The sequence below is a fragment of the Protomyctophum bolini genome, assembly GCF_963924005.1.
Source record: "Protomyctophum bolini genome assembly, chromosome: 12".
NCBI classification, from domain to species: domain Eukaryota; kingdom Metazoa; phylum Chordata; class Actinopteri; order Myctophiformes; family Myctophidae; genus Protomyctophum; species Protomyctophum bolini.
In genome coordinates this window covers 23,012,992-23,028,163 of record NC_137873.1, presented here as the reverse complement: position 1 = coordinate 23,028,163, position 15,172 = coordinate 23,012,992, and the positions used below count along the sequence as shown (strand labels likewise).

The 15,172-nt window shown below is 34.4% G+C and overlaps 1 protein-coding gene across 1 annotated transcript in view; it reads right to left on the bottom strand.

The window, feature by feature from the left end:
* Positions 1 to 1,301: 1,301 nt before the first annotated feature.
* Positions 1,302 to 15,172, bottom strand: part of LOC308326149 (calcyphosin-like protein) — a gene marked incomplete at its 3' end in the record, with an annotated part of 30,496 nt that continues 16,625 nt past the window's right edge. Inside the window, exon 4 of the mRNA XM_080778956.1 lies at positions 1,302 to 1,406. Within this exon, the coding sequence (XP_080635082.1) occupies positions 1,302 to 1,406 (105 nt within the window). The remainder of the gene's footprint in view (positions 1,407 to 15,172) is intronic.

Sequence of the window (15,172 nt, the reverse complement as noted above, 5' to 3'; positions counted from 1 at the left end):
TTTCAATTTCCGCAATTTCCGCGATTTCCACAATTTGCAATTTCCGCAATTTTCAATTTCCGCAATTTCCGCAATTTGCAATTTCCGCAATTTCCGCAATTTCCAATTTTCGCAATTTCCACAATTTCCGCAATTTCGCAATTTTTCCGCAATTTTTCCGCAACACTCCGTAATTCCTCCGCAATACTCCGCAATACTCCGCAATAAAAAAATAAAAATAAAAAAACATGTTCTATAACCGATCGTTTTTTCCGCAATTCCTCCGCAATTTTCATCGATTTTCACCTTTTTTAAATCCTCAAAAATGATGAAGACCTCTGAGACCATGGACCAATGAACCATGTAAATACAACAAATTGAGAAGGGCACTGCAGGGAGTTGCACCCCGTTCCGGTAAACCAGAAGTACGACACCAGTGCCTTACTTTTTGTGTTGTCATTTACAGGTCCTTTGGTTAAAATGTAAATTTTACATTTCAACAGTAAAGTAATATATAAAGAAGAGAAACACAAAAGTAGAAAAATAACATTTTCGAATTACCTGTATTTGCTTTGATTTTTTAAACTTTCTCTAACCATTATTTGACACTTTTGGTTGTTGAAAAACAGCTTCTAACCATTATTTGACACTTTTGGCTGTTGAAAAATAGCTTCTAACCATTATTTATTATTAAAAACGGTGTGCTATAGTATGCCGTATGTGCTATAGTATGCCGTACGATATGAGCTATAGCCCATGGTCCAAAATGATGAGAAACGAGGATAACTTTTTTGAAATGTTTCATAGTTTTAGAAATATAGTGCTTTCAAATTTGAGAGATTTACAATGGGGCTCAATGGCAGATATTGGCAAGTATGGTCTATAGGTATGGGCTTTGAACATGGAATCTGAATCTCATTGTTGAAAGTCTAATGATTAGACCACTCTAGTCATTTGCAAAATGGCAAAACAGTTTTGCCTATGGTTATGTTTGAATGAAGAATCAGGAATTTAGCTATATGTTTTTTTTAAAAGACAAAAATAAATAAATATCAACATTTTAAATAATTCATCCACATAGACTGCTGTCATGCTGTGTGGAGAGTTTTTAACAGTTCACTCACTATTGAGAAATGTTTGTAATCATTCAAAACTAACCCCAAGGCCAGATGAAGCGATCAAAGACATAAATCACACATTTGTACTAATAATAATCAATTTATTATAATAATATGTTGTGTTTAGGCAACTTCAAAATATGTTTATTAGGCCTGTATACTGTACATAACAAATATACTGTATTTCACACAAAAAAGAAAGTATTAATTTAGTTTCCAGGCATTTTTCATCATCTGTACAAAGTAGGCATCATTGTCAATGGAGGCACTCACTCCACTGTAGTAGTTCACAAACTCTTCTTCAGTGACCTGCAAGTATAGGACATTCATTAGAGACACACTGACACTGACACACACACACACACACACACACACACACACACACTTCTGAAATTGCGGAAATTGCGGAAATCGAAATTGCGGAAATTACGGAAATGGTAATTGCGGAAATTGCGGAAATGGAAATTTCGGAAATTGCGGATTTTCTTTTTCATTTTTTCATTTTTTTCAAATCCTCAAAAATGATGAAAAACGGCGCGCTATAGTATGCCGTACGATATGGGCTATAGCCCATGGTCCAAAATGATGAGAAACGAGGATAACTTTTTTTTTCAAAATTTCAAAAAACATGGGCTATAACCCATCGTTTTTGTCATTTCGTCATTTTTTTCAAATCTTCAAAAATGATGAAAAACTGCGCGCTATAGTATGCCGTACGATATGGGCTATAGCCCACGGTCCAAAATTATGAGAAACGAGGCTAACTTTTTTTTTCAAAATTTCAAAAAACATGGGCTATAACCCATCGTTTTTGTCATTTCGTCATTTTTTTCAAATCTTCAAAAATGATGAAAAACTGCGCGCTATAGTATGCCGTACGATATGGGCTATAGCCCATGGTCCAAAATGATGAGAAACGAGGCTAACTTTTTTTTTCAAAATTTCAAAAAACATGGGATATAACCCATCGTTTTTTTTTTTTTTTCATTTTTTTCAAATCCTCAAAAATGTAGAAAAACGGCGTGCTATAGTATGCCGTACGATATGGGCTATAGCCCATGGTCCAAAATGATGAGAAACGAGGCTAACTTTTTTTTTCAAAATTTCAAAAAACATGGGCTATAACCCATCGTTTTTTTATTTTTTCATTTTTTTCAAATCCTCAAAAATGATGAAAAACGGCGCGCTATAGTATGCCGTACGATATGGGCTATAGCCCATGGTCCAAAATGATGAGAAACGAGGCTAACTTTTTTTTTCAAATTTTCAAAAAACATGGGCTATAACCCATCGTTTTTTGTTTTTTTTCATTTTTTTCAAATCCTCAAAAATGATGAAAAACGGCGCGCTATAGTATGCCGTACGATATGGGCTATAGCCCATGGTCCAAAATGATGAGAAACGAGGCTAACTTTTTTTTTCAAAATTTCAAAAAACATGGGCTATAACCCATCGTTTTTTCATGTTTTCATTTTTTTCAAATCCTCCAAAATGATGAAAAACGGCGTGCTATAGTATGCCGTACGATATGGGCTATAGCCCATGGTCCAAAATGATGAGAAACGAGGCTAACTTTTTTTTTTTTAATTTAAAAAAACATGGGCTATAACCCATCGTTTTTTCATGTTTTCATTTTTTTCAAATCCTCCAAAATGATGAAAAACGGCGTGCTATAGTATGCCGTACGATATGGGCTATAGCCCATGGTCCAAAATGATGAGAAACGAGGCTAACTTTTTTTTTCAAAATTTCAAAAAACATGGGCTATAACCCATCGTTTTTTTATTTTTTCATTTTTTTCAAATCCTCAAAAATGATGAAAAACGGCGCGCTATAGTATGCCGTACGATATGGGCTATAGCCCATGGTCCAAAATGATGAGAAACGAGGATAACTTTTTTTTTCAAAATTTCAAAAAACATGGGCTATAACCCATCGTTTTTGTCATTTCGTCATTTTTTTTAAATCTTCAAAAATGATGAAAAACTGCGCGCTATAGTATGCCGTACGATATGGGCTATAGCCCACGGTCCAAAATTATGAGAAACGAGGCTAACTTTTTTTTTCAAAATTTCAAAAAACATGGGCTATAACCCATCGTTTATTTATTTTTTCATTTTTTTCAAATCCTCAAAAATGATGAAAAACGGCACGCTATAGTATGCCGTACCATATGGGCTATAGCCCATGGTCCAAAATGATGAGAAACGAGGCTAACTTTTTTTTTCAAAATTTCAAAAAACATGGGCTATAACCCATCGTTTTTTGTTTTTTTTCATTTTTTTCAAATCCTCAAAAATGATGAAAAACGGCGCGCTATAGTATGCCGTACGATATGGGCTATAGCCCATGGTCCAAAATGATGAGAAACGAGGCTAACTTTTTTTTTCAAAATTTCAAAAAACATGGGCTATAACCCATCGTTTTTTTATTTTTTCATTTTTTTCAAATCCTCAAAAATGATGAAAAACGGCGCGCTATAGTATGCCGTACGATATGGGCTATAGCCCATGGTCCAAAATGATGAGAAACGAGGCTAACTTTTTTTTTCAAATTTTCAAAAAACATGGGCTATAACCCATCGTTTTTTGTTTTTTTTCATTTTTTTCAAATCCTCAAAAATGATGAAAAACGGCGCGCTATAGTATGCCGTACGATATGGGCTATAGCCCATGGTCCAAAATGATGAGAAACGAGGCTAACTTTTTTTTTCAAAATTTCAAAAAACATGGGCTATAACCCATCGTTTTTTCATGTTTTCATTTTTTTCAAATCCTCCAAAATGATGAAAAACGGCGTGCTATAGTATGCCGTACGATATGGGCTATAGCCCATGGTCCAAAATGATGAGAAACGAGGCTAACTTTTTTTTTTTTAATTTAAAAAAACATGGGCTATAACCCATCGTTTTTTCATGTTTTCATTTTTTTCAAATCCTCCAAAATGATGAAAAACGGCGTGCTATAGTATGCCGTACGATATGGGCTATAGCCAATGGTCCAAAATGATGAGAAACGAGGCTAACTTTTTTTTTCAAAATTTCAAAAAACATGGGCTATAACCCATCGTTTTTTTATTTTTTCATTTTTTTCAAATCCTCAAAAATGATGAAAAACGGCGCGCTATAGTATGCCGTACGATATGGGCTATAGCCCATGGTCCAAAATGATGAGAAACGAGGATAACTTTTTTTTTCAAAATTTCAAAAAACATGGGCTATAACCCATCGTTTTTGTCATTTCGTCATTTTTTTTAAATCTTCAAAAATGATGAAAAACTGCGCGCTATAGTATGCCGTACGATATGGGCTATAGCCCACGGTCCAAAATTATGAGAAACGAGGCTAACTTTTTTTTTCAAAATTTCAAAAAACATGGGCTATAACCCATCGTTTATTTATTTTTTCATTTTTTTCAAATCCTCAAAAATGATGAAAAACGGCACGCTATAGTATGCCGTACCATATGGGCTATAGCCCATGGTCCAAAATGATGAGAAACGAGGCTAACTTTTTTTTTCAAAATTTCAAAAAACATGGGCTATAACCCATCGTTTTTTGTTTTTTTTCATTTTTTTCAAATCCTCAAAAATGATGAAAAACGGCGCGCTATAGTATGCCGTACGATATGGGCTATAGCCCATGGTCCAAAATGATGAGAAACGAGGCTAACTTTTTTTTTCAAAATTTCAAAAAACATGGGCTATAACCCATCGTTTTTTCATGTTTTCATTTTTTTCAAATCCTCCAAAATGATGAAAAACGGCGTGCTATAGTATGCCGTACGATATGGGCTATAGCCCATGGTCCAAAATGATGAGAAACGAGGCTAACTTTTTTTTTTTTAATTTAAAAAAACATGGGCTATAACCCATCGTTTTTTCATGTTTTCATTTTTTTCAAATCCTCCAAAATGATGAAAAACGGCGTGCTATAGTATGCCGTACGATATGGGCTATAGCCCATGGTCCAAAATGATGAGAAACGAGGCTAACTTTTTTTTTCAAAATTTCAAAAAACATGGGCTATAACCCATCGTTTTTTTTATTTTTTCATTTTTTTCAAATCCTCAAAAATGATGAAAAACGGCGCGCTATAGTATGCCGTACGATATGGGCTATAGCCCATGGTCCAAAATGATGAGAAACGAGGATAACTTTTTTTTTCAAAATTTAAAAAAACATGGGCTATAACCCATCGTTTTTGTCATTTCGTCATTTTTTTTAAATCTTCAAAAATGATGAAAAACTGCGCGCTATAGTATGCCGTACGATATGGGCTATAGCCCACGGTCCAAAATTATGAGAAACGAGGCTAACTTTTTTTTTCAAAATTTCAAAAAACATGGGCTATAACCCATCGTTTATTTATTTTTTCATTTTTTTCAAATCCTCAAAAATGATGAAAAACGGCACGCTATAGTATGCCGTACCATATGGGCTATAGCCCATGGTCCAAAATGATGAGAAACGAGGCTAACTTTTTTTTTCAAAATTTCAAAAAACATGGGCTATAACCCATCGTTTTTTGTTTTTTTTCATTTTTTTCAAATCCTCAAAAATGATGAAAAACGGCGCGCTATAGTATGCCGTACGATATGGGCTATAGCCCATGGTCCAAAATGATGAGAAACGAGGCTAACTTTTTTTTTCAAAATTTCAAAAAACATGGGCTATAACCCATCGTTTTTTCATGTTTTCATTTTTTTCAAATCCTCCAAAATGATGAAAAAAGGCGTGCTATAGTATGCCGTACGATATGGGCTATAGCCCATGGTCCAAAATGATGAGAAACGAGGCTAACTTTTTTTTTCAAAATTTCAAAAAACATGGGCTATAACCCATCGTTTTTGTCATTTCGTCATTTTTTTTCAAATCCTCAAAAATGATGAAAAACGGCACGCTATAGTATGCCGTACGATATGGGCTATAGCCCATGGTCCAAAATGATGAGAAACGAGACTAACTTTTTTTTTCAAAATTTCAAAAAACATGGGCTATAACCCATCGTTTTTTCATGTTTTCATTTTTTTCAAATCCTCCAAAATGATGAAAAACGGCGTGCTATAGTATGCCGTACGATATGGGCTATAGCCCATGGTCCAAAATGATGAGAAACGAGGCTAACTTTTTTTTTTTTAATTTAAAAAAACATGGGCTATAACCCATCGTTTTTTCATGTTTTCATTTTTTTCAAATCCTCAAAAATGATGAAAAACGGCACGCTATAGTATGCCGTACGATATGGGCTATAGCCCATGGTCCAAAATGATGAGAAACGAGACTAACTTTTTTTTTCAAAATTTCAAAAAACATGGGCTATAACCCATCGTTTTTTCATGTTTTCATTTTTTTCAAATCCTCCAAAATGATGAAAAACGGCGTGCTATAGTATGCCGTACGATATGGGCTATAGCCCACGGTCCAAAATGATGAGAAACGAGGCTAACTTTTTTTTTCAAAATTTCAAAAAACATGGGCTATAACCCATCGTTTTTGTCATTTCGTCATTTTTTTTAAATCTTCAAAAATGATGAAAAACTGTGCGCTATAGTATGCCGTACGATATGGGCTATAGCCCACGGTCCAAAATTATGAGAAACGAGGCTAACTTTTTTTTTCAAAATTTCAAAAAACATGGGCTATAACCCATCGTTTTTTCATGTTTTCATTTTTTTCAAATCCTCCAAAATGATGAAAAACGGCGTGCTATAGTATGCCGTACGATATGGGCTATAGCCCATGGTCCAAAATGATGAGAAACGAGGCTAACTTTTTTTTTCAAAATTTCAAAAAACATGGGCTATAACCCATCGTTTTTTTATTTTTTCATTTTTTTCAAATCCTCAAAAATGATGAAAAACGGCACGCTATAGTATGCCGTACGATATGGGCTATAGCCCATGGTCCAAAATGATGAGAAACGAGGCTAACTTTTTTTTTCAAAATTTGAAAAAAAATGAAAAAATAAAAAAACGATGGGTTATAGCCCATGTTTTTTGAAATTTTGAAAAAAAAAGTTAGCCTCGTTTCTCATCATTTTGGACCATGGGCTATAGCCCATATCGTACGGCATACTATAGCGTGCCGTTTTTCATCATTTTTGAGGATTTGAAAAAAATGACGAAATGACAAAAACGATGGGTTATAGCCCATGTTTTTTGAAATTTTGAAAAAAAAAGTTAGCCTCGTTTCTCATAATTTTGGACCGTGGGCTATAGCCCATATCGTACGGCATACTATAGCGCGCAGTTTTTCATCATTTTTGAAGATTTAAAAAAAAAGACGAAATGACAAAAACGATGGGTTATAGCCCATGTTTTTTGAAATTTTGAAAAAAAAAAGTTAGCCTCGTTTCTCATCATTTTGGACCATGGGCTATAGCCCATATCGTACGGCATACTATAGCACGCCGTTTTTCATCATTTTGGAGGATTTGAAAAAAATGAAAACATGAAAAAACGATGGGTTATAGCCCATGTTTTTTGAAATTTTGAAAAAAAAAGTTAGCCTCGTTTCTCATCATTTTGGACCATGGGCTATAGCCCATATCGTACGGCATACTATAGCGTGCCGTTTTTCATCATTTTTGAGGTTTTGAAAAAAATGACGAAATGACAAAAACGATGGGTTATAGCCCATGTTTTTTGAAATTTTGAAAAAAAAAGTTAGCCTCGTTTCTCATCATTTTGGACCATGGGCTATAGCCCATATCGTACGGCATACTATAGCACGCCGTTTTTCATCATTTTGGAGGATTTGAAAAAAATGAAAACATGAAAAAACGATGGGTTATAGCCCATGTTTTTTGAAATTTTGAAAAAAAAAGTTAGCCTCGTTTCTCATCATTTTGGACCATGGGCTATAGCCCATATCGTACGGCATACTATAGCGTGCCGTTTTTCATCATTTTTGAGGATTTGAAAAAAATGAAAAAATAAAAAAACGATGGGTTATAGCCCATGTTTTTTGAAATTTTGAAAAAAAAAAGTTAGCCTCGTTTCTCATAATTTTGGACCGTGGGCTATAGCCCATATCGTACGGCATACTATAGCGCGCAGTTTTTCATCATTTTTGAAGATTTAAAAAAAATGACGAAATGACAAAAACGATGGGTTATAGCCCATGTTTTTTGAAATTTTGAAAAAAAAAGTTATCCTCGTTTCTCATCATTTTGGACCATGGGCTATAGCCCATATCGTACGGCATACTATAGCACGCCGTTTTTCATCATTTTGGAGGATTTGAAAAAAATGAAAACATGAAAAAACGATGGGTTATAGCCCATGTTTTTTTAAATTAAAAAAAAAAAAGTTAGCCTCGTTTCTTATCATTTTGGACCATGGGCTATAGCCCATATCGTACGGCATACTATAGCGCGCCGTTTTTCATCATTTTTGAGGATTTGAAAAAAATGAAAAAATAAAAAAACGATGGGTTATAGCCCATGTTTTTTGAAATTTTGAAAAAAAAAGTTAGCCTCGTTTCTCATCATTTTGGACCATGGGCTATAGCCCATATCGTACGGCATACTATAGCACGCCGTTTTTCATCATTTTGGAGGATTTGAAAAAAATGAAAACATGAAAAAACGATGGGTTATAGCCCATGTTTTTTTAAATTAAAAAAAAAAAAGTTAGCCTCGTTTCTCATCATTTTGGACCATGGGCTATAGCCCATATCGTACGGCATACTATAGCACGCTGTTTTTCATCATTTTGGAGGATTTGAAAAAAATGAAAACATGAAAAAACGATGGGTTATAGCCCATGTTTTTTGAAATTTTGAAAAAAAAAGTTAGCCTCGTTTCTCATCATTTTGGACCATGGGCTATATAGCCCATATCGTACGGCATACTATAGCGTGCCGTTTTTCATCATTTTTGAGGATTTGAAAAAAATGACGAAATGACAAAAACGATGGGTTATAGCCCATGTTTTTTGAAATTTTGAAAAAAAAAAGTTAGCCTTGTTTCTCATAATTTTGGACCGTGGGCTATAGCCCATATCGTACGGCATACTATAGCGCGCAGTTTTTCATCATTTTTGAAGATTTGAAAAAAAATGACGAAATGACAAAAACGATGGGTTATAGCCCATGTTTTTTGAAATTTTGAAAAAAAAAGTTAGCCTCGTTTCTCATCATTTTGGACCATGGGCTATAGCCCATATCGTACGGCATACTATAGCACGCCGTTTTTCATCATTTTGGAGGATTTGAAAAAAATGAAAACATGAAAAAACGATGGGTTATAGCCCATGTTTTTTGAAATTTTGAAAAAAAAAGTTAGCCTCGTTTCTCATCATTTTGGACCATGGGCTATAGCCCATATGGTACGGCATACTATAGCGTGCCGTTTTTCATCATTTTTGAGGATTTGAAAAAAATGAAAAAATAAATAAACGATGGGTTATAGCCCATGTTTTTTGAAATTTTGAAAAAAAAAGTTAGCCTCGTTTCTCATAATTTTGGACCGTGGGCTATAGCCCATATCGTACGGCATACTATAGCGCGCAGTTTTTCATCATTTTTGAAGATTTAAAAAAAATGACGAAATGACAAAAACGATGGGTTATAGCCCATGTTTTTTGAAATTTTGAAAAAAAAAGTTATCCTCGTTTCTCATCATTTTGGACCATGGGCTATAGCCCATATCGTACGGCATACTATAGCACGCCGTTTTTCATCATTTTGGAGGATTTGAAAAAAATGAAAACATGAAAAAACGATGGGTTATAGCCCATGTTTTTTAAAAAAAAAAAAAAAAAAAAGTTAGCCTCGTTTCTCATCATTTTGGACCATGGGCTATAGCCCATATCGTACGGCATACTATAGCACGCCGTTTTTCATCATTTTGGAGGATTTGAAAAAAATGAAAACATGAAAAATCGATGGGTTATAGCCCATGTTTTTTGAAATTAAAAAAAAAAAAGTTAGCCTCGTTTCTCATCATTTTGGACCATGGGCTATAGCCCATATCATACGGCATACTATAGCGTGCCGTTTTTCATCATTTTTGAGGATTTGAAAAAAATGACGAAATGACAAAAACGATGGGTTATAGCCCATGTTTTTTGAAATTTTGAAAAAAAAAGTTAGTCTCGTTTCTCATCATTTTGGACCATGGGCTATAGCCCATATCGTACGGCATACTATAGCACGCCGTTTTTCATCATTTTGGAGGATTTGAAAAAAATGAAAACATGAAAAAACGATGGGTTATAGCCCATGTTTTTTGAAATTTTGAAAAAAAAAGTTAGCCTCGTTTCTCATCATTTTGGACCATGGGCTATAGCCCATATGGTACGGCATACTATAGCGTGCCGTTTTTCATCATTTTTGAGGATTTGAAAAAAATGAAAAAATAAATAAACGATGGGTTAGAGCCCATGTTTTTTGAAATTTTGAAAAAAAAAAGTTAGCCTCGTTTCTCATAATTTTGGACCGTGGGCTATAGCCCATATCGTACGGCATACTATAGCGCGCAGTTTTTCATCATTTTTGAAGATTTAAAAAAAATGACAAAATGACAAAAACGATGGGTTATAGCCCATGTTTTTTGAAATTTTGAAAAAAAAAGTTATCCTTGTTTCTCATCATTTTGGACCATGGGCTATAGCCCATATCGTACGGCATACTATAGCACGCCGTTTTTCATCATTTTGGAGGATTTGAAAAAAATGAAAACATGAAAAAACGATGGGTTATAGCCCATGTTTTTTTAAATTAAAAAAAAAAAAGTTAGCCTCGTTTCTCATCATTTTGGACCATGGGCTATAGCCCATATCGTACGGCATACTATAGCACGCCGTTTTTCATCATTTTGGAGGATTTGAAAAAAATGAAAACATGAAAAAACGATGGGTTATAGCCCATGTTTTTTGAAATTTTGAAAAAAAAAGTTAGCCTCGTTTCTCATCATTTTGGACCATGGGCTATAGCCCATATCGTACGGCATACTATAGCACGCCGTTTTTCATCATTTTGGAGGATTTGAAAAAAATGAAAACATGAAAAAACGATGGGTTATAGCCCATGTTTTTTGAAATTTTGAAAAAAAAAGTTAGCCTCGTTTCTCATCATTTTGGACCATGGGCTATAGCCCATATCGTACGGCATACTATAGCGTGCCGTTTTTCATCATTTTTGAGGATTTGAAAAAAATGAAAAAATAAAAAAACGATGGGTTATATCCCATGTTTTTTGAAATTTTGGAAAAAAAAGTTAGCCTCGTTTCTCATAATTGTGGACCGTGGGCTATAGCCCATATCGTACGGCATACTATAGCGCGCAGTTTTTCATCATTTTTGAAGATTTAAAAAAAATGACGAAATGACAAAAACGATGGGTTATAGCCCATGTTTTTTGAAATTTTGAAAAAAAAAGTTATCCTCGTTTCTCATCATTTTGGACCATGGGCTATAGCCCATATCGTACGGCATACTATAGCACGCCGTTTTTCATCATTTTGGAGGATTTGAAAAAAATGAAAACATGAAAAAACGATGGGTTATAGCCCATGTTTTTTTAAATTAAAAAAAAAAAAGTTAGCCTCGTTTCTCATCATTTTGGACCATGGGCTATAGCCCATATCGTACGGCATACTATAGCGCGCCGTTTTTCATCATTTTTGAGGATTTGAAAAAAATGAAAACATGAAAAAACGATGGGTTATAGCCCATGTTTTTTGAAATTTTGAAAAAAAAAGTTAGCCTCGTTTCTCATCATTTTGGACCATGGGCTATAGCCCATATCGTACGGCATACTATAGCGTGCCGTTTTTCATCATTTTTGAGGATTTAAAAAAAATGACGAAATGACAAAAACGATGGGTTATAGCCCATGTTTTTTGAAATTTTGAAAAAAAAAGTTAGCCTCGTTTCTCATCATTTTGGACCATGGGCTATAGCCCATATCGTACGGCATACTATAGCACGCCGTTTTTCATCATTTTGGAGGATTTGAAAAAAATGAAAAAATAAAAAAACGATGGGTTATATCCCATGTTTTTTGAAATTTTGAAAAAAAAAGTTAGCCTCGTTTCTCATAATTGTGGACCGTGGGCTATAGCCCATATCGTACGGCATACTATAGCGCGCAGTTTTTCATCATTTTTGAAGATTTAAAAAAAATGACGAAATGACAAAAACGATGGGTTATAGCCCATGTTTTTTGAAATTTTGAAAAAAAAAGTTATCCTCGTTTCTCATCATTTTGGACCATGGGCTATAGCCCATATCGTACGGCATACTATAGCACGCCGTTTTTCATCATTTTGGAGGATTTGAAAAAAATGAAAACATGAAAAAACGATGGGTTATAGCCCATGTTTTTTTAAATTAAAAAAAAAAAAGTTAGCCTCGTTTCTCATCATTTTGGACCATGGGCTATAGCCCATATCGTACGGCATACTATAGCGCGCCGTTTTTCATCATTTTTGAGGATTTGAAAAAAATGAAAACATGAAAAAACGATGGGTTATAGCCCATGTTTTTTGAAATTTTGAAAAAAAAAGTTAGCCTCGTTTCTCATCATTTTGGACCATGGGCTATAGCCCATATCGTACGGCATACTATAGCGTGCCGTTTTTCATCATTTTTGAGGATTTAAAAAAAATGACGAAATGACAAAAACGATGGGTTATAGCCCATGTTTTTTGAAATTTTGAAAAAAAAAGTTAGCCTCGTTTCTCATCATTTTGGACCATGGGCTATAGCCCATATCGTACGGCATACTATAGCACGCCGTTTTTCATCATTTTGGAGGATTTGAAAAAAATGAAAACATGAAAAAACGATGGGTTATAGCCCATGTTTTTTGAAATTTTGAAAAAAAAAGTTAGCCTCGTTTCTCATCATTTTGGACCATGGGCTATAGCCCATATCGTACGGCATACTATAGCGTGCCGTTTTTCATCATTTTTGAGGATTTGAAAAAAATGAAAAAATAAAAAAACGATGGGTTATAGCCCATGTTTTTTGAAATTTTGAAAAAAAAAGTTAGCCTCGTTTCTCATAATTTTGGACCGTGGGCTATAGCCCATATCGTACGGCATACTATAGCGCGCAGTTTTTCATCATTTTTGAAGATTTAAAAAAAATGACGAAATGACAAAAACGATGGGTTATAGCCCATGTTTTTTGAAATTTTGAAAAAAAAAGTTATCCTCGTTTCTCATCATTTTGGACCATGGGCTATAGCCCATATCGTACGGCATACTATAGCGTGCCGTTTTTCATCATTTTTGAGGATTTGAAAAAAATGAAAAAATAAAAAAACGATGGGTTATAGCCCATGTTTTTTGAAATTTTGAAAAAAAAAAGTTAGCCTCGTTTCTCATAATTTTGGACCGTGGGCTATAGCCCATATCGTACGGCATACTATAGCGCGCAGTTTTTCATCATTTTTGAAGATTTAAAAAAAATGACGAAATGACAAAAACGATGGGTTATAGCCCATGTTTTTTGAAATTTTGAAAAAAAAAGTTATCCTCGTTTCTCATCATTTTGGACCATGGGCTATAGCCCATATCGTACGGCATACTATAGCACGCCGTTTTTCATCATTTTGGAGGATTTGAAAAAAATGAAAACATGAAAAAACGATGGGTTATAGCCCATGTTTTTTTAAATTAAAAAAAAAAAAGTTAGCCTCGTTTCTCATCATTTTGGACCATGGGCTATAGCCCATATCGTACGGCATACTATAGCGCGCCGTTTTTCATCATTTTTGAGGATTTGAAAAAAATGAAAACATGAAAAAACGATGGGTTATAGCCCATGTTTTTTGAAATTTTGAAAAAAAAAGTTAGCCTCGTTTCTCATCATTTTGGACCATGGGCTATAGCCCATATCGTACGGCATACTATAGCGTGCCGTTTTTCATCATTTTTGAGGATTTGAAAAAAATGACGAAATGACAAAAACGATGGGTTATAGCCCATGTTTTTTGAAATTTTGAAAAAAAAAGTTAGCCTCGTTTCTCATCATTTTGGACCATGGGCTATAGCCCATATCGTACGGCATACTATAGCACGCCGTTTTTCATCATTTTGGAGGATTTGAAAAAAATGAAAACATGAAAAAACGATGGGTTATAGCCCATGTTTTTTGAAATTTTGAAAAAAAAAGTTAGCCTCGTTTCTCATCATTTTGGACCATGGGCTATAGCCCATATCGTACGGCATACTATAGCGTGCCGTTTTTCATCATTTTTGAGGATTTGAAAAAAATGAAAAAATAAAAAAACGATGGGTTATAGCCCATGTTTTTTGAAATTTTGAAAAAAAAAGTTAGCCTCGTTTCTCATAATTTTGGACCGTGGGCTATAGCCCATATCGTACGGCATACTATAGCGCGCAGTTTTTCATCATTTTTGAAGATTTAAAAAAAATGACGAAATGACAAAAACGATGGGTTATAGCCCATGTTTTTTGAAATTTTGAAAAAAAAGGTTATCCTCGTTTCTCATCATTTTGGACCATGGGCTATAGCCCATATCGTACGGCATACTATAGCACGCCGTTTTTCATCATTTTGGAGGATTTGAAAAAAATGAAAACATGAAAAAACGATGGGTTATAGCCCATGTTTTTTTTAATTAAAAAAAAAAAAGTTAGCCTCGTTTCTCATCATTTTGGACCATGGGCTATAGCCCATATCGTACGGCATACTATAGCGCGCCGTTTTTCATCATTTTTGAGGATTTGAAAAAAATGAAAAAATAAAAGAACGATGGGTTATAGCCCATGTTTTTTGAAATTTTGAAAAAAAAAGTTAGCCTCGTTTCTCATCATTTTGGGCCATGGGCTATAGCCCATATCGTACGGCATACTATAGCACGCCGTTTTTCATCATTTTGGAGGATTTGAAAAAAATGAAAACTTGAAAAAACGATGGGTTATAGCCCATGTTTTTTTAAATTAAAAAAAAAAAAGTTAGCCTCGTTTCTCATCATTTTGGACCATGGGCTATAGCCCATATCGTACGGCATACTATAGCACGCTGTTTTTCATCATTTTGGAGGATTTGAAAAAAATGAAAACATGAAAAAACGATGGGTTATAGCCCATGTCTTTT